Source organism: Phacochoerus africanus, chromosome 2, assembly GCF_016906955.1.
Source record: "Phacochoerus africanus isolate WHEZ1 chromosome 2, ROS_Pafr_v1, whole genome shotgun sequence".
NCBI classification, from domain to species: domain Eukaryota; kingdom Metazoa; phylum Chordata; class Mammalia; order Artiodactyla; family Suidae; genus Phacochoerus; species Phacochoerus africanus.
Window position 1 is genome coordinate 116,700,152 of NC_062545.1, and position 19,619 is coordinate 116,719,770.

At 37.8% G+C, this 19,619-nt stretch overlaps 1 protein-coding gene across 6 annotated transcripts in view; it reads right to left on the bottom strand.

Annotated features, from left to right (window-relative positions):
* Window positions 1-914: 914 nt before the first annotated feature.
* The window catches only part of TCF12 (transcription factor 12), a 368,763-nt gene continuing 350,058 nt past the window's right edge, over window positions 915-19,619 (bottom strand). For all 6 annotated transcript variants that reach the window (XM_047766266.1, XM_047766268.1, XM_047766267.1 and 3 more), the window contains 4 exons: window positions 18,250-18,412; window positions 13,717-13,949; window positions 6,590-6,743; window positions 915-3,299 (listed from right to left, as the gene is read on the bottom strand). In XM_047766266.1, coding sequence (XP_047622222.1) covers window positions 6,601-6,743; window positions 13,717-13,949; window positions 18,250-18,412 — 539 coding nt within the window. In that variant the 3' untranslated portion in view covers window positions 915-3,299; window positions 6,590-6,600. The remainder of the gene's footprint in view (window positions 3,300-6,589; window positions 6,744-13,716; window positions 13,950-18,249; window positions 18,413-19,619) is intronic.

Here is a 19,619-nt window from a genome sequence, read left to right on the forward strand (position 1 = left end):
TAAAATGGTCTGTTGGACCTCTAATGTCAACAGTGGACTTCATAATTTGCCAAGAGAAGAAAATCATACCAAGAAGGTATGATGATGATCTTGGGTGTCTCACACATAGGTCCTACAAAAATCTGTCCAAAAAAGTTTACCCACTGGTGGTCTTAGGCTCTTGCTTAGCATGAAGTCCGCATGGATAATCGCTATGCATATTTTCAATGGTGGAGGGAGGGTGGGGGTATATGTGAAAACCGGGATAAAAGCAGAATTCCTTATCTGAAAACAGTAAGTAATACCATTCCCTAATTATGACACAGGCTTTTTGTGAGAACAGAGACATAAAACACGTGAAACTGCTTCAAAGAATGTTAATTTGAAAAGCTCCATTTGAGTCTTTTTCCATCTTCGCTTTTCTCTAGATCTACAAATAAGCAGATTTTAACTACTAATCAATGTTTGGTCAACCTTTTCCTAAAGGCTGAAAGGCCACTATCAGCAGACAGGGAAAGAGGAGAAATGTACAACCCAGAGAAGCTACAGACTAGACTATTGGCTTAGTTCTACAAACCTGACTCTGTTCTGATGGGTTTCCCAGATAATGTTGCAGACAACACACATATGAAGAATAGAGAGGGCCTTAAAAATTCTTACCACACACCCAAAAAAGGAACTCTGTAAGGTGATGGATGTGTAAGATGAACCTTCCTGTGGTAACCATTCTGCAGTATATATGTGTATCAAATCATAACAATTGACACCTTGAGCATACGCAACTATTATACGTCAATCATATCTTAAGAAAGCTGGGAGGAAAGAAAGAAAAGCAGTGTGGGCATTTCTGGGAGCAATGAGATGGAGGGGAAAAAAAAAACCAAAAAAACCAAAATGCATTAATGTTTGAGAGAGGAATGTAAAAAACTCACTAGTTTACTATGTTAAAAAAAAAAGATGGCACATTTATTGCTACATAAATGTTATATACATATTGTGTTTTCTGTTACAGTGACAGAAAAAATTTTGAACTTCTTGCTGCTGGTTGAAAAGTTTTATCAATAATACCTTGCATTTGACACAGGATACAAATCTGCAATAAACCAACAATGGAAACTGGAGAACAAGATGAGCAATTCATCTCGGACAATTAGCTCTTACAATACTCCATAGGTACTACACGGTATGCTAGATTCCTACTATGGTCTTAAAATGCTATTGTAAATTTCTGATATTAATGAACAGGTTATGGTAAATAACCCTACATTTTTACTACCTAATATAATAAAATAAAGTAAGAAACTTTTTACTGAAAACTTTTCGATTTCAAAAATCTAGAAAGAGTAATATTTAGAATTCAAGAAATTTTCTTACAAGATTATTGTATAAAAGACTAGCTACAGTGAAAAATAAGCCAAATGTTTTTTTCTTTCTATTTTATGAAGGAAAGCTTCTGGGCATACTGCAAAGTCTAATATAGCGAAAAAGACAACAAGCTCCGAAGAAAAAAGGCCAGGCAGTGGCATATGTTCACTCACACATCATAAGCAACAACTTCTGTTTAGCTGATTAACACTGAAATGAAGAACAAGGCCACAGATACAGTCTGATGTAACTGGAGAATATAGGCAAATTAAAGTAACCAAAAAGTCCACTATGTTCACAAAAGACTGATTTGTTAGGAATCATCCTGATTGGAGGATCTGAAGTTCTGTCTTAATTGCTTTTGTTCTTTCAAATTAACAGTAATCTTTATGTTACATAGTGATTTGGGTCCTTTCTTCTGTGTGCTGATTGCCATTGTTGATATTGGCTGTAAGGAATTATTAAGCCAAGACAACCTTGTTTATTTATTAGCATGTTTTTCTCTCCCAGGGTGGTTGTGGTGGAAGACAGGTTTCATGGAAGTTCAAAGTGATTATGATGTCTTAAAAAACAACTCTCAAGGATTAGAGACAAAGGGGTGCCTTAATGCAGAGTATTAAGATGGAGTGACAAGGACCGGTTTAATGCTAATCTGGCTCATCTTCTTCGGACAGGGGCAGATGGTTTGCAGTTGATTACATCACCCACTGAATTCCTCCCCACTGACCAGCCGTCCAAATGACAGAGAAATAAAGGCTAGAATAAGGAAACACGGGTGACCATTGCTCTTGTATTCCATTAGGTAATTAGCCTCAGAGTGGTGTGTTCATTTATCACACTACCTGCCTTGGTGACTATTGGGTTGTTATGTTCAACATAATCACAGCCTGAAAATCTTCTTTGTATTTTAAATCCATTTTGTGCTTACTTACAGCTAACACTTTACAAGTACTGTATGTAGTACTCACTGCTTGGAAAACAAAGCAATTTCTAAAAGGTAAATTCTTCCCTCGTAATTTACACTTCTTGCTATTACAAGCTTTACTATGAAACCTAGAAGCTTGAAAAATCTTGGTTATTATTAGAAATAAAGCAATGTTTATTTGGGGGGAAAATCTAGGGGACAAAATTTCCCCTTTTAAAATCTTAGCTAGGCTATGGTCACAGCTGGTCTCTGCTCATCTTTGTAAGGTAAATATGCAAAGCACACAGGGCTACAAGGAGGAGTCTGGACTGTGACCATAAACTATTCAGATTCAGAGACCAAATACAACACCCACAAAGAAAAAATAAAAATGAATGAAAAAAATGAGAGCGAGAGAAATGCTATACCAAGTCATATTTTCCTATTTCACGGAAAACACTATTCATATGGCAAAAGGATAGGAGAGGGCAACAAAAAACTTTTCCCTTCCTTTTTAAGACACTAACAGGTATGCCGGGAATGCTAAGGGCCAATGGTTGTCACTGCTTTGTTCTCTGCAGGTGAACAGCTTTAAAGAATGCTGGCATCAGCTGAGTGTAGATCAGCTTTCCACATTAACTTTTTCCCTTTATATGTAGACCTTACAGTTCCATAACAATAAATAAAATTTGTAGTTACAATGCATTTGTCAATTCAGTTTAGGCACAAGGCAACTTCCACGGTGAGTGGAGAGATCGAGACAGTCTCTGATTGTGCAGAAGCGACACACTGCTTGCAACAAAATGACATGTTGCAAACATCTCATGGGCTGACGTTCTATCGTTCTATCGGATGAGCTTCTTCCCATCTTCACTTCTGATGGAAGTGTTGACCAGTTGCTTTGATCGTAGGATTACAATTGCATTTCTTGCTTCAAGTGTTTTGTTTTTTCTTCTCCCTCCTATCAGGTTTGTGTCTTCAGATAATCTGAGTTGTCCAAGTCCTTATGAGGAGAGGTCACCTTCTATCTAGCCTACTGATAACTCTGGAACTGTGGCAGGGAGAGCCAGGGAGAGAACAGAACCAATTAGGACATCACCGTGAGATATATAAACACCTCCCCAGAACAGAACAAAACAAGCTGGTATTCCTCATGTATACCCGGGTGTACACTAAATTAGCAGTTGGCTACATGATTTTTAAGTGAGGTTTCTTCTTTCTAAGGCATAACTGAAGTGGTTTTACTTGATGTATATAGTAAGATTTTTAAAGGAGATCATGTGTGTAGAGAATCACAAGATGCAGGATTATACAGCAGCTATAACAACTATGCAGACCTTCACTTTGGCAAAATTCAGGGTGACAATGGCTGAGCTCTGAGGTCTCCTCCAGGTCTCAGTGGGGAGATGACATCAAAGCATGTATTTATTTATTTATTGGTAAGCAAAGAGTAAGTTTACTAGCATAGGATGCTTGTGAGAGACACAACGGTTAGGCAAGGCAGTGCAGCCCTGACAGCCAAGAGGGCTACATTTTTATTATCAAAGAAAAAATGGGAGGGGAGAAAGCCACCTTCTTCCTCATTTACGGGTGGACATCAAAACATAATTAGTTCCTCCTTTGATCCTATATGGTCTTACCAGAACTGTCATGGTGCTATTTAAATTATATGCATATTAAGAGAAGGGTGGTGACATATACTAAAATATGGTAGTTCACCTCAGCCTTCAGTATAATGTCCCCTTTCACCTAGTTTCTTTCCCCTTTCCTCTATAGTCCTGTCTTGGTTACAGTAAGAATGTGGTTTTTTGGGGGTTTGTTATCGTATACACCTCCCAAGGCCAAATGCAGACCTTGTATCCATTTTCCTGTGGTAGTGGCCTAAGTCAACCTGTTTGGTTTCAAAATGTTCTGACTATTGCTTTGCTTCCAGATGTTCTGGGCATTTTTTGGTTGGTGTCTAGCTTATGATGATCTCCCAAGGTCCCTCTCTATCTTCTAGCTGTATAATTTCTAGCTAAGGAGATTTCTAATTGTGTAACTATCTTATTCTCTCCCTATCAAAGTGATATTAAACAAAGCATGTATTTATTGCTGCATCCAGTCCATTGTACTGTGTTAATTGTCTATATCTATCTCCTCTAAACTGAAAGTTTTTGAGGGCAGGGACCATTTTGTATTGATTTTCACATTGGTTCCAGTTCTTGGTCCATAGCAAGTACTCAATAAATGAATTTATTAAGAAAATTTATTAAGAAAATGAATTTATTTATTTATTTATTAAGCAATGAATTTATTAAGAAAATTTTATTAGTAAAAATTTCATATTTATATTCTTTATATAATACACATAGTAGTAGCTCTGAAATTTCCCATTTCAGCCATTTTGGATGGAAAAAGTTTTAGGAAAAATCATACCTTTACCTTCTTATTTAATAAGGACCACGGTTTTGTATCAGAGTGATGCTCTTAGGAATGGATAACTGAGACATTCAAAACTACTTGGCCTCACATTGCGTGGTGGCAAACTCTTGTGCTTTTTAGGTCAGTCATTCTGTGGTCATTTATCAGCCATTTTGATTCTAGCAGTCATTTTCCCTGCTGCCCAATTTCTTACTGGTTTTAGTCTGCTCTCCAGTTCTATAAAGAATTGAAGGTTATCAACTGAAACCAGATAACCACCTTTATGAAATTAGCCACCTTTAAGACATTTCAATATAATAAACACTAGCCTCATGAAATCTTAAGGAACAAAGTACCTTTACTACATTTCTCATAACCTTGAAAACCACCCGCTTTTTTTTTTTTTTTTAAAAGGATTCTTTCCAATAGATGAGAATGCTCCAGGTTTAATTTTAACCTAAAGTGGGGGAGTTTCCTCATTATAGAGTTAAAGGTAGAGCTATGCAAGTAGCAGGAAATACAGAAGCAGTGAAAGAATAGGCGGTAAACAGTAAAGGAGAAGAGATGTGTGGTGGGGGAGAGAGTAGAAGAAAGCTGGAGAGTGACTGGGAAGAAGGTAAGAGGAAATGGGTACAACAAACTAAAATGAGATAAGAAAAGACTACACAGGAAGCTGGATGTCAAGTGCTCTTCTCACAGCCTGGTGGTTACCTGGGACCTGACCATAGGAAGATACCTCTACATAATTTGCCAACTTAGAAAGTTACTTCTGCATTGACAAACACTGGCTGTTTTTATTTTAAAGACTTCAAAGTTTATTTTTGAATAAAAATACTTTTCCATGATATTCTATAGTTTCCATAGAACATGAAACAATGGCTTGGGTTTTAGAGAATCTGTAATTTAATTGGCTCTTGCCTAAAGTCCCTTTGACATGCAGAGTCTGTTACACTGCTGTTTGTTTTTGTTTTTCTGTGGGAGAGGTGATTTAGTTTTCTCCAGTGTGCTAATGTTAGATTTATAATTGACACTTTAAGTAATTACATCAATACTTCCTCTTTTGTCCCCAAAAGAAATCTTCTGCTTCGGTCGGTCTAGCCTAATCCTAAGAAGGATAAATGAAGAATTGGTAGGAATCAATTTCTTCAGCAAAAGGTGAGTTATTGACCAATGTTTACAGCTGTGAAATATTCTATCAAATTCCAAACTTTCAGCTCAAAAATGAGATAGCCACAAAGGTGATGAAATGAAATTGTAATCTATTTTCTTTCCTGCTCTAAAACCTCCCATCTATTTAGTTTTGCTACTCCTTTTACTTGCTGATGAAACTAGTAAAAAATTACACACTTGTGAAGGTAGGTTATAAAAATGAAGTTACCAGTTCTATTCCTAATCCATGTTGTTGTATTTTGTTACTGACTCAAATATTTAATTATAGTCTATATTAATTTCTGTCACCTAAATATTAACTTTACAACTTACAGAGAATGTGAATGCCTATAGTTAAGAAAAAGGCAATTCACATTATCTAACTACTTGGGCAACAACCTTTTACTGCTGTTCTCACTTTGTTAAAAAAAAAAAAATCACAAAGCAGCAAACTGTTTAGTCCAGGAAGAGGAAGATAAAAAGAATGTTTTGTTGTTGCTGTGTTTTTGTTTGTTTGTTTTGGCCACGCCTATGGCATGTGGAAATTCCTGGGGCAGGGATCTTTATGAATCAAATGATATTATCAAATGATATTAGACTTTAACAGTAACTTGGTATAAAATGACACTGGCTCTCTGTTATGATTAGATAACAGAAGGGTAAACTACTGGATTCCAAATAACTTGTGTCCTTTATCATGGACACAAGGGAATTTTCTTCAAAGGTTCTAACTCAGTTTAAGATGAATCAAGGGACTTCCTTTTACTTTGTTTTCATACCCATGCTTACCTGGCTGATGTTTACATATGACCCATAGGGTTGGTAGTTTCACTAAGCCCAGGATGGGATCCTGGCAGCGTGGTTGGTGGCTCTGCCGATACGGCAGAAACTTTTTCTTCTTCCCTTCTCTTAAGGCAGGCTGCTTTGGGATTAAGGTTTCTCTCTGCAATAGGGAAAAATAATTTTATCATTATAGTCACAAGCTATGAATCATGGACTCTTGGGTCTTAAAGTGAAGAAATTTTCCTTTTCTGTGGGTATTGCCAATCTCTGTGTAATCTCATTCCCATCATGAATAGCATCACACAGAGGCAACAATGATGTGAGAAAACCTCAGCATTAAATGAGCCTCGAGACTTCTACTTCTTACTGACCATTTTGTTCTCTTCTGATGATTTAGTCTTCTAAGATTTGATGTGATCTACATCAGCATCTAAAAGCAGTTCTTTCTTAATTAAACTTAAAAGTTTCTGCACAGCAAAGGAAATCCTAAACAAAACAAAAAGACAACCCACAGAATGGGAGAAAATATTTGCAAATGAAGCGACTGACAAGGGATTAATCTCCAAAATTTATAAACACCTTCTGCAGCTCCATACCAAAAAAACAAACAATCCCATCAAAAAATGGGCAGAAGATCTAAACAGACAATTCTCCAAAGAAGACATACAGATGGCCAAAAAACACATGAAAAGATGTTCAGCATCACTCATTATCAGAGAAATGCTAATCAAAACCACTATGAGGTACCACCTTACATCAGCCAAAATGGCCATCATCACAAAGCCTACAAACAGTAAGTGCTGGAGAGGGTTTGGAGAAAAAGGAACCCTAGTACACTGCTGGTGGGACTGTACATTGGTGCAACTACTGTGGAAAGCAGTATGGAGATTCCTCAGAAAACTAAAAATAGAACTCCCATTTGATCTAGCAATCCCACTCCTGGGCATCTATCCAGAGAAAATCATGACTCAAAAAGACACATGTACTCCAATGTTCATTGCAGCACTATTTTCAATAGCTAAGACGTGGAAACAACCTAAATGTCCATCGACAGAGGAGTGGATCAAGAAGATGTGGTACATGTACACAATGGAATATTACTCAGCCATTAAAAGGAACGAAATACTGGCATTTTTAGCAACATGGATGGACCTAGAAATTATCATGCTAAGTGAAGTCAGTCAGACAATGAGACACCAACATCAAATGCTTTCACTAACATGTGACATGTGGAATCTGAAAAAAGAATGAACTTTGCAGAACAGATACTGACTCATAAACTGAAAAACTTATGGTCTCCAAAGGAGACAGTTTGTGGGGTGGGGGGATGCACTGGGGGTGTGGGATGGAAATCCTATAAAACTGGATTGTGATGATCATTGTACAATTATAAATGTAATAGTTTCACTGAGCAATAAAAAAAAAAGCAAAGCAAAAAAAACAAACAACACTTCTTTTACTGCTTTGTTCAAACATCCTGGCAAGCATTGTTATTAGTCTATCAAATCTCCTCAGTGTCCTGCTAAGATATGATACCTTTAACTATTATGAATGCTGACATTCTCTTTGTACCTGAAGAAAGGCATCTGTGCTTTTTATCTAAGAATCGCACCAGTTCAGAACATGATCAAGAAAGAGACACTCAGTCATCCCTCTATAGATGTGCCAACCCTTCTAGGAAGAGAGGTAGCTGCTGTATACATATGCTGCTTTTCTCCTTTGATAGGTAAAATGAGATGATTGAGATGTTCTTTATACAGCTGGGGGTGTGACTGAGAGGCTTATAATAAAAATCCTTCCTGCTTTGCATATAAGACAGCAGAGAAGACTGAATGGAACTTTTGATGTGGGCATTTTCAGAAGAGTTTAAGGTGTGGGATATTACCACATGAAATAAAGGTAAAGAAAATCCAGTGAACTGAAGACCCACTGGATGAAAATCTACTTAGGAACTCCAGTTCCTATATACTTTCCTTCTCTTTCTTTTTTTTTAAAGGGCCACACGTGTGGCATATGGAAGCTCCCAGGCTAGGGGGTTGAATCAGAGCTACAGCTACTGGCCTATACCACAGCCACAGTAACGCCTGAACCAAGCTGCCTCTGTGACCTACACCACAGCTCACAGCAACGCCAGATCCTTAATCTACTGAGCAGGGCCAGGGATTGAACACACATCCTCATGGAAACCAACTGGGTTCATTTCTGCTAAGCCATGATGGGAACTCCATCTATTATAATTTCTTTAAGTGAGTTCTAAATATAAGATATCTAACCCATGATAGTCGATGGTGTAGTTGTTTCAGTTTATTAACATACAACATAAAAGTTGTTACCCTTATTTTCATAAACTCATAAAAAATGTCCCAAATGATTATAATATAAAAAGATCACTTAAAATTAGTCTATAATGAAAACAGTATTTTGTAGAAGTTGTGATTTTTTTACGTTAGATTTTCCTGAAATGAGTGCCCAGCTGATTGCAACACAGCAGAGCTTTTTTTTTTTTTTAAATTTATTTAATGTATTCCCTCTTTTAGGTAAAGTAAAAACATACTTGAATGTTTATATTTTAATACACATTTACAGTTCACTTCTGAGTTAAAAAAAATAGACAAAAGACTTTACTATGGTAAACTTGGCTGACTCTATTGACTATTACTTATATATGGAGATAACATTTCACCACCTAAACCCTTGCGTTTAGGAAAAGACATGAAGCCTATACAACTCTGAAGAGGCAATGAAGGAACAAAGATATACTCAATTTATTAGCGTAACTTGGTATTTCAGATTTAAGCATTTTCATTTTTAAGCATCCAAAGTTATTACTAATTTTTTTTTGGCTGTGCCTGTGGCATATGAAAGTTCCTGGGCCAGGGACTGAACCCATGCCATGGCAGTGACCCAAGCCACTGCAGTGACAATGCTGGATCCTTAACCTGCTGCTCCACAGAGAACTGTTTTGTTTTGTTTTTTTTTCCTCCATCCAGTTATTTTTAATGGTCTACCAGCTTTTACCAATAGTTTAAAAAAATTTAGTTTTTAAAAAAATTGAAGTATAGTTGATTTACAATGTTGTGCCAGTTTCTGCTGTACAAACTGACTCAGATGTATATATATATATATAAATGTATGTATTTTTTGGAGTTCCCGTCATGGCCCAGTGGTTAATGAATCCGACTAGGAACCAAGAGGTTGCGGGTTCAATCCCTCGTCTGCTCAGTGGGTTGGGGACCCGGTGTTGCCATGAGCTGTGGTGTAGGTTGCAGATGCAGCTCGGATCCCTCGTTGTTGTGGCTCTGGCATAGGCTGGTGGCTACAGCTCCGATTAGGCCCCTAGCCTGGAAACCTCCATATGCCTCGGGAGCGGCCCTAGAAAAGGCAAAAAGACAAAATAAATACATAAATGTATGCATTTTTAAAAAATACTTTCCCATCGTGGTCTAGCCCAGGAGACTGGATGTAGTTCCCTGTGCTATACAGCAGGATCTTGTTTTTTATCCTTTCTAAATGTAATAAAAAGGACTCTGAATGTGATTCTGGGACTAGCCAGATTGGTCTAATTTCATTTTTTTGCACATTTTTTTTTCTTTTTAGGGCCACACCCTTGGCATATGGAGGTTTCCAGGCTAGGGGGTCCAAATGGAGCTACAGCTGCAGGCCTACACCACAGCCATAGCAACATCGGATCCAAGTCTCGACTGCAAACTACACCACGGCTCATGGCAACACTGGATCTTTAACCCACTGAGTGAGGCCAGGGATCGAACCCACAACCTCATGGTTCCTATTCGGATTCATTTCCACTGCGCCACAACGGGAACACCCATTTTTTGCAGAAATTAATACTCCTGTTTTCTACGGTGGAAGGGAAGAGAGGCCAAAAGCAGTATGAAGTACAGAGCAGACTTAGGGATCCAACTTTTCAAAGCAAACTGCCAATGAATATGCTTTCAGGTCTGATGTCTGACTTTTGCCTTTTCCAATAATTCATACCTCCAAAGTCCAGAGGCTAGCAGGGGTAGGGGCTCTGTAAGGCAAAATGTTCTGTTTCTTGTTGGTATTCCTCTCTGATCCACTTAATTTCTTCTGTCTAAATAAGCCAGTTACTTATCTACAGGTAAGTATCTACCACTACTCTATTTTCTATTACATACATTTTTTGCTCTCTCATCTATCCTTGTGGGTTACTGCCATTTTTATCATTCAGTAGAGACTGAGGAGTGGTATATTATCAATGCTAAGACTACCATATTTGACCATCTCAGTGCAACTGAATTAAAATCTACTGAGGGTAGTCTCTGGATATCTGTTTGGGAAAAGGAAAAGCCTCAGGTGATTCTGGGACCAGCTAGATTTAAGAACCACTGTCCTAGTTCATTCATCTTCAAACTCAATAAAAGACCAGGAAACTAAAATCCTAATAGTTCTATTGTCCATAAATGATCACCAGAAGATTGAGTTGGCCTGTGAAAGAGTTTGAGGAGGAAGTATTTGTCCACTAATTTAATCTTTAGTAAAGCTGAGAGTACAAACTTGAAGGTAATATGTGAAATCTGCTAAGGATTAGTAAAATTTTAACGGTAAAACTGTAGTCATGATAATGGAAAAGGCAATTACAGAGTTTAGATAGGATTTGGTCTGTAGGGCACCAAGGCACAGAAAGTGCTCTGGCGAGATCTGAGACTTGGAAGGGAAGCCCCACCTCTGTTCTTCTCAAGGATGTACTGCTAGACCCAGGTCTGACTGCCCTCCGGGTATAACCACTTGTCTAGGGATGTCAGGTGGTGGAGAGCTAGATATGTTCTTGGAACACCATCCCAAACCAAAGGAGGTGTCCAGAGAATGTCCAAAGTAAGTTACATAAACAAAATATGTACCTTTATAGAACTTGCTGGGCCCAAGGGCTGCTGAGTAGGGCCCCTGTGGGGATGAAGAGGTTCTCAAAAGTGAAGAGTTTACCAAAATAACTCAAAACTTCTGGAGATAAAGTGCAGGGAAGGACAGGGTTATACCAAATGCTGAAGGTGCTGCCATATACAAGGAACCTGAGGGGTTCTAAACCCTGTTAGACAGGCAACAGTGAGCCTTTCAAAGAGTCTTGCATGGATCCCAAGGCTTTTACATTAAGCTGTAAAATAAAGGCCCGGAGTATAAAGGTGGGAGGAAGGTAGGCTTTTATGAATATTAAAGTAGTCCCTCATGGAGTTACAGTTCAGAGTATTTAAGTTTTGTTCATTCTAATCAGTTAATGGATCCTTATTAAAGCGTTTTCTAGAATTGGATGCAAAAGTCAGTACCCTTAACAGTGACCAGAAAGTCAGTAGGCAGCTGGCTACGCCTAGATGTTAGATCCTCTCTCAAGACTCAGCTTTTCTATCCTAGGTGCTTGCGTGGAATGACATGGTCAAATCTCAAAAATGAATGAATAAGATCCACCTAGGCATGGTAGAGTTTATCACTTTTTTCAAACATAGAGGTATTTCTCTTTTTGATGGCTTGGATCTGAGAGTAGGTACCTCTGATCTTAAAAAAAATTATTTTTAAAAACACAAATGGGAGTTCCTACTGTGGCTCAGTAGTAACGAACCCAACTAGTACCCATGAGGATGTGGGTTCAATTCCTGGCCTCGCTCAGTGGGTTAAGAATACAGTGTTGCTGTGGCTGTGGTGTAGGTTGGCAGCTGTAGCTCTGATTCAACCCCTATCTTGGGAACTTTCATGTGCTGAGGGTGCAGCCATAAAAGAAAAAGAAAAAGAGAAAAAAAAAAGGAAAAAAAATTTAGTCAAGTGACAGGAGATGGTGGAAGCTCAAGGAAAAACTGTTCCTGAGTGGCAACAATCAGACTGTCTTTATGAATACCACAAAGAGGAATAAAACTTCTTGATTACATTTCATTAACATTTACCCTTTACAGATACCTCAAAGACCTTAAGACAATAAGAGCAAGTATCTGGTTTTAGTGGTAAGTTGGTTAGGAATGAAATAATTAATTCATCATTCTTATTCATTAAAAACATTAGAAAGAAAAGGAGAGATGTTAATTACTTATGTATGTTTTTCTGAAAATGTGTTCAAGCTCTCTAACTCTGGTTTCTTTAGAAAGACTATTCTTTCTATAATCAGTGCTGAGGGTCCTTGCTGTAGTTGTCAAGCAACTGTCCACTCCTACTCTTTTTCCCAGCTTTCTTCAAATAAAATATGACATAATAAATACAGAAGACAAAGTTGATGTCGGTGAACAGAGGTCAGAGGTAGGGTCTGGAACCCAAGGCCACATCTAGCAAAAAGGCTTAGGATGAGGCAATTCTAACTTCGAATAAGAATATATATAAATATAGCAAAAAAGCAAGTGTGACTGATAGAACCTCTAAAGGGATGGAAGCTTGTATTAATTGATAACCCAGGGTCTAGAACACAGTTGGCTAGGATAGAGGAGGTATACAATAAACACTGTTCAAAAAATGAAGTTTCAAAGCTTCCGTCCCCCTCAGCCCCCAAAAACCGACACAAAAACTGACTGGGAGAGTCATCTGAGTCAGGAGTGGATAAGCTTGTATAAATCACACTTTCATCCTTAGGGACACACAGGCATGCCAGTGCACAGTCATCCAAGAAGCTCATGGCATTCTTGATCAGGGATCAACAAAAAAGCTTTGACACCTTATTGACATGGGTATAAAGGACATCTATGGGAAGCAAAGCCGGGAGGGGCCATGACCAGGCATCCTATTAAATAGCAGGGCCTCATAGATGCCCCAGGGTTAAGTACACAAGAAACTGAGTAGAGAGAAGTAGGAAGACAGGAAGGAGCAGAGAGGAAGACAGGTCTGGGCAGGCAAACTCAACAATGTAGGAGACCAGTGTCAACAAGAACAGACACAAAGCACTAATGCTGAGTAGTAGGCTGGCTCTTCACTGCATTGTTTCACAGGGTTCTCCTCTACTGGTCTGTGGGAGGCACTAAGCCTACAGATACTAACCAAATCACTGCGAGAGAGTTGACAGAATTATTGAGAAAACTTGATTCAGATGATGCAATGGCAGAAGTATTAGGAGAAGTTGCCCAATACACAAACATGTCTGGCCACAGGATGCAGAACAGTTACGTATCTCTGCTGAACCTACTTACCTCTGACTTGCTGTTCTAGACTAAGGATGACTGCCACGGCCTGATGAAGAATAAGGAGTTTTGTTTGGGGTTTTTCACTCTTTAAATGAAGTTGACACATTCGACCAAGCTCTTTGAATGCCTCGTTAATATCCCGCACACGCAAGCGTTCTCTGGCATTGTTAGCCATTCGCCTCTCCTTCTCCCTTTCTATCTTCTGTTCTGGGTTCAAATCCTCATCTTCATTAGTACTGCTGGAAGACAAAGTAACAACAATGTCTATTAGGCTCCCTATAAAGTAAGAAGATTATTGCACAAAATTATAAAATATGAAAACAAAAATGACATATAGATTTTACCAAATGGCAACAGCTGCATTGAACATGACTGTATATTTCTTTCAAGTCCAGTGTTATATTACTGTTTAAAAACATAGAATCCCAGGTTCCACTGCAAACCTAGTGAATCAGAACCTGCAGTTTAACAAGATCCCCAGTTGATTCATATGTACATTAAGGTTTGAGAAGCATCGTCCTAGTATAGTAATTTTGCTTATTCTGTAGTCCCCTTGTGAGAAGGCCGAAGAAAAGCTTAAGATACAGAGGATGAGAGAACTACCTTAGAAAATGACTACCTTTATTTTCTTGTTTCTTTTTCGGCTGCCTCATGGTACATGGAGTTCCTGGGGCCAGGGATCAGATCTGAGCCACAGTTGCAATCTAAGCTACAGCTGTGGCAACACTGGATCCTTAACCCACTGTGCCAGGGAGGGGACTGAACCTGAATCTCCTTGCTCCCAAAATGCCACCAATCCCATTGTACTACAATGAGAACTCCAGAAAATGACTACTTTTTGTTCCAGAGAGAAATATCATCATCAGTGGTAATGAATTTAAAACATGGGTGAACTGGAACATTTTTTTTGAAGGATGAATTGCTAAAACGAATCCAAAGCCTTAAAATGTTCATTACCTCCTGATCAGCAATTTCTAATTTAGAAACTCATCCAAAGAATATAATTAGAGATGTTAATAGAAACTTAGGTAAAGGAAGCTGATTGCAGAATTTTTTATTCTAGAATAAACTGGAGTCCAATATTAGGAGGTGGGTTAAATTAATCACAGTACATCCAGACAATGCTCTACTATGTAGCCTCTAAAAATTAAGCTATACTAGGTAAATGACACCAGACACAAGATTACATACTATATGATTCCATTTACAGGAACTTCTAGAAAAGACAAAAATTATGGTAATGGAAAGCAGATCAATTGTTGCCAGAGGATGGGAGAAAAAGATTGATGATAAAAAGGCATGAGGAAATGTTTTGGGGTGGTGGAAATATTATACATTATTAAGGTGGTGGTGGTTATATCACTGTATATATTTGTTAAAGGAAAAAACTGTATACTTAAAATTTGTGTATTTTATTACATGTGAGTTAAACCTCAATAAAGTTGCCTAAGAACAAAAAACCCAACAAAGGAGAGTTCCCATTGTGGGCCAGCGGTAATGAACCCAACTAGTATCATGAGGATGCGGGTTTGATTTCTGGCCTTGCTCAGTGGGTTAAGGATCCGGTGTGGTGTAGGTAGCAGATGCAGCTTTGATCTGGTGTGGCTGTGGCTGTGGTGTAGGCCGGCAGCTGCAGCTCTGATTTGACCCCTAGCCTGGGAACGTCCAAATATTGCCAGGTATAGCCTTAAAAGACCAAACCAAACCAAACCAAACCAAACAAAATAAAACAAACGAAAACCCCAAAACAACAAAGGAAGAAAACCATGCTGCAGAAAACCCTCAAGGAAAAATGAAAAGGTTAAAAATATATTATTAAATAAAAATTGAAATTATAAAATGTATATCCAATTTATTTCCAATTTAAACTGTATTTATGGAAAAACAGATATTCCTTGAAAAGTACAGAGCAGTTAATTCTGGGAGTTTCTTGTGACTTCAGTGTGTGCTTTTCTATAATTTTCAAATTTCTGTAATGAAAATAGACCAATCAGAAAAAATATCTGAGGAAAATGCTTTGGAATAACTTGTAGAAAATTCTGTATTTCAGAAATAAATTACTGAGCAGAGCCTCAAATGTGCACAAAGAATCAATGTTTCACCTCTTCTGCAATACCTTGAGTATTCTAATAAAGAATAAGTACATAATGGTTAACTGTCAAGAATTACATATTCTTTTTTTTTTTTTTTAAGTCTTTTGTCCTTTTAGGGCTGCACCCATGGCATGTGGAGGTTCCCAGGTTAGGGGCCTAATCCGAGCTGTAGTTGCTGGCCTACGCCAGAGCCACACCAATGCCAGATCCGAGCCTTGTCTGCAACTTACACCACAGCTCACGGCAATGCTGGATCCTTAACCCACTGAGCAAGGCCAGGGATTGAACCCACAACCTCATGGTTCCTAGTCGGATTTGTTTCTGCTGCACCGTGACGGGAACTCCATATTCTTTTGACAATAGAGAATCACTAGCTCTCTGACTTCAAAGGATACTTTACAGAACATCTATCCCAAAGGTTTCCAAAGGTGGCCACTCTAGACTTTTTAGGAGCACTTAAAAAATTTAGCTTTCAAAGGTCCCACTGACAGAGATGCTGATATGGTGAGCTTGGGGTCCTAGTACTTGTATTTCTAAAATGTTTCAGAAGTCTGCAGCAGGGTTGAGAATCACTGCAAGACTAGTGACCTCCCTAGGATTACACAGCTAATTAGCGGCAGTGTAGCATCAAGAATCTAGGTTAGTGTTCCATGGAAGAAAAGTAAGACCACATATCTAAATTTATCATCATCATAAGTTACTAGAGTACCTTTACTAATGTTTACTGCCTGTGAGACAGTGTGCAAAGGGCTACATGAATAATTTTCAGTTTACTTCACAAGACTCTAAATTGAAAGTCTCTTTTCAAAGATGGAATCAAACCTCAGGAAAGTTTTAATAACTTGTCAATGTCACTTGGCAAATACGTGATGAAACCATGATTCAAACTTAGGTCAGCCTTATTTTGTCCACAGGCCATGTTTTAAATTTAATATTATTAACTACTAAGTATTATTAACCTATTATACTGCCTTCTCAATTTCTGATGACCTATAATAGAGCTCAATAAACTATGGCCCATAAACCAGATACCTGTTGTAAATAAAATTTTATTGGAAGAGCCAGGCCTGCCTGTTTATGTATTATCTTTTGCTGCTTTCTTGCTACAATGGCAATGTTTAGTATTTGCAACAGAGACTGTATAGCTCACAAAGCCTCAACTATTTACTATTCAGCCCTTTACACAGAAAGGCTGCTGACTTACACAGTGAAAGGATGAATGAGGAGGAGAGATGCATATTATTTCCCTTAAAATTCTATTTGAATAATGAAAAAATTAAGATGCCTCAAAGGAGTGGTATCTGGATTCCCTGATTCACTTTTTGCTTCTTCATGCCCAGGCACAGCTGAGCAAAATGTATATTAAAATGATAGTATTAGAACCTTCAGATTAAATTTTTCCCAAGAGAAATGTTAAAGTGTTGAAAAGAGTGAGAAAGTCAAAGGCAAAAGGACAACTTTTAAGTATGTGAATGAAAGAAAGGACCCTGCTGGTTCTTTTAGTTAATCTACCATACTTACTACATTTTTCTTTGAATACAAAGAAAAATGTTTTCAATATGAATATCTGTTTGTGATATTTAATATTATTGACAAATCAATATCAAGAAATAGGATGTATCACAAATACTACAAATCATCTAATTTTACTGTAAAACTAGAAGAAAAATCTGACAGAAAAATCTGGAAAGCATTTGAAAGTAGCATATTGTGTGTCAATATCCATATTTCAAAGCAGAAAACCTTCCCTGATAACACTAGTGGACACTGAGTACTTCCTTTTCCACACTTTTTTCAAATTATTATTTAAAACAGGAGTTGAAAATTTTCTATAAAGGGCCAGAAAGTAAACAATGATCTTTGCTGCAACTATTCAAATCTGCCACTGCACTATAAAAGCAGCCACAAGCAGTATGTAAATGAATGATGTGTGGTGGCAGTGGTCCGATAAAACTTTACATATAAAAATAGGCAGTTGACCAGATTTGGCCCATGGGCCATAGTTTGCCAGCTCTTACCATGTACTTAACTTTAAAATGATATATTTGTTATTATATAATAATATTATATAAGTATATTTATATAAAATATATAATATTTATTGATAGATGTATTTAAATGTCTATAATATATCATTTAACTTGGTTTTAGCTATTTTGGTCTCTAGTTGTTTTTCAGTCTATACGCAATGGAGGGAGAAATCTAATTTTTTTTATATGTAGACCCCAAACTATTGTGGTATAATGGGAAACATAAGCCTGGAGTCAGCTTCACATGCCTCCCCCCTTTGAGAGATGCTGAGAGGACTAAATGAAATAACAGACATAAACTCCCAACACAGTATTTAGAGCATAGCTGACAATAAATGCATAATAGTCTTCAATTTTCTAAATATTTTCACCTGTGGCAAATGAGTGAAATTTAATACCTGGATGATAATAAATACCTTGTTCTGCCTCTAGATGAAACCTTGATATCTTTTTGGGAGGATTCATCATCTGATTTCATGTCATCTGATGAAGGAGGTTCATGAAGGTTTTCATCTTTCTCTTTGTTTTCAGTCTTGATTTCTGTTGGGACGACAGTTCCAGACTGACTTTGCAAGCCACCTAACAAAAAGGCAAAGGAATAAAATAAATGTCCAGACTCATTTATGAATCAGAACTAAGACAGTTTAAAAAAAAAAAAAGCTTTCTTGATGGTAAATATCTTTAGTTGTTATTGGGCTATGCTGGAAATCTGAGGATGTTAAAATGGCAAACTATTCAGAGCTACAAAGTACATGTCCACAACCTTAAAAAAATGCTTTTTAAAGCCTGTGTATTTAAAAAAGCAAGCTTGACCCTGGTGGTCAGTCTAATGCTCACTTGCAGGCACCATTTAACAATCAAACAAGGTATAAGAAACACGATTTTTTTTTTTTTTTTGCCTGTGGCATGCAGCATCTTGATGTGGGATCTCAATTCCCAAATCAGGGATTGAACCTGGGCCACAGTAATGAAAGCAAGGAATCCTAACCACTAGACCACCAGGCAACTACCAAGAAATGTGACGCATTTTAGAAACTAACTTCTAAGATGCTGCCAAGGTAAAGGAAATAAACTTCAACATTTTCCTGGACAAACAATAAGACAGGCATCATACTTAAACAGAACTGGGAAAACTTGACCTTGGCAATCTTAGTCTTAGCTCTATATTTGTAGTTGTTTATAAGGTCTATTGTAACACTGAACACAGTTTGTAGTTGTTTCTAAGGTCTATCATAACATTGACCACAGTTTGCTTTTTATCTAGGATTGCCTCTCCAATTAAATTATAATTTTCTAAACAATAGCTAGTTATCATTCAGAGTTCTAAACATTCTGAATAATATTTTTCTTACTGCTTCTAGGGATCATGAAGACTCAGTCATGAGGGGAAGTGATTTAGGAAAAGAGACAGGACAGGCGTTCCCGTCATGGCGCAGGGAAACAAATCAGACTAGGAACCACAAGGTTGCAGGTTCGACCCCTGGCCTTGCTCAGTGGATTAAGGATCTGTAGTTGCTGTGAGCCGCAGTGTAGGCCATAGGCATGGCTTGGATATGGCATTGCTGTGGCTGCAGCTCTGATTCAACCCCTAGCCTGGGAACTTTCATATGTTGTAGGTGCAGCCCTAAAAAGAAAAAAAAAAAAAAAAAAGAAAAAAAGGAAAAGAGACAGGACAGAAGCAGTAGATAGTAAGAAAATAATCAGGAAATATTGAACAATAGTTTGCATAGGGTTCTACCCATCAAGAAATATCTATAACTGACCCAGCTAAATGGGCCAACTGAAA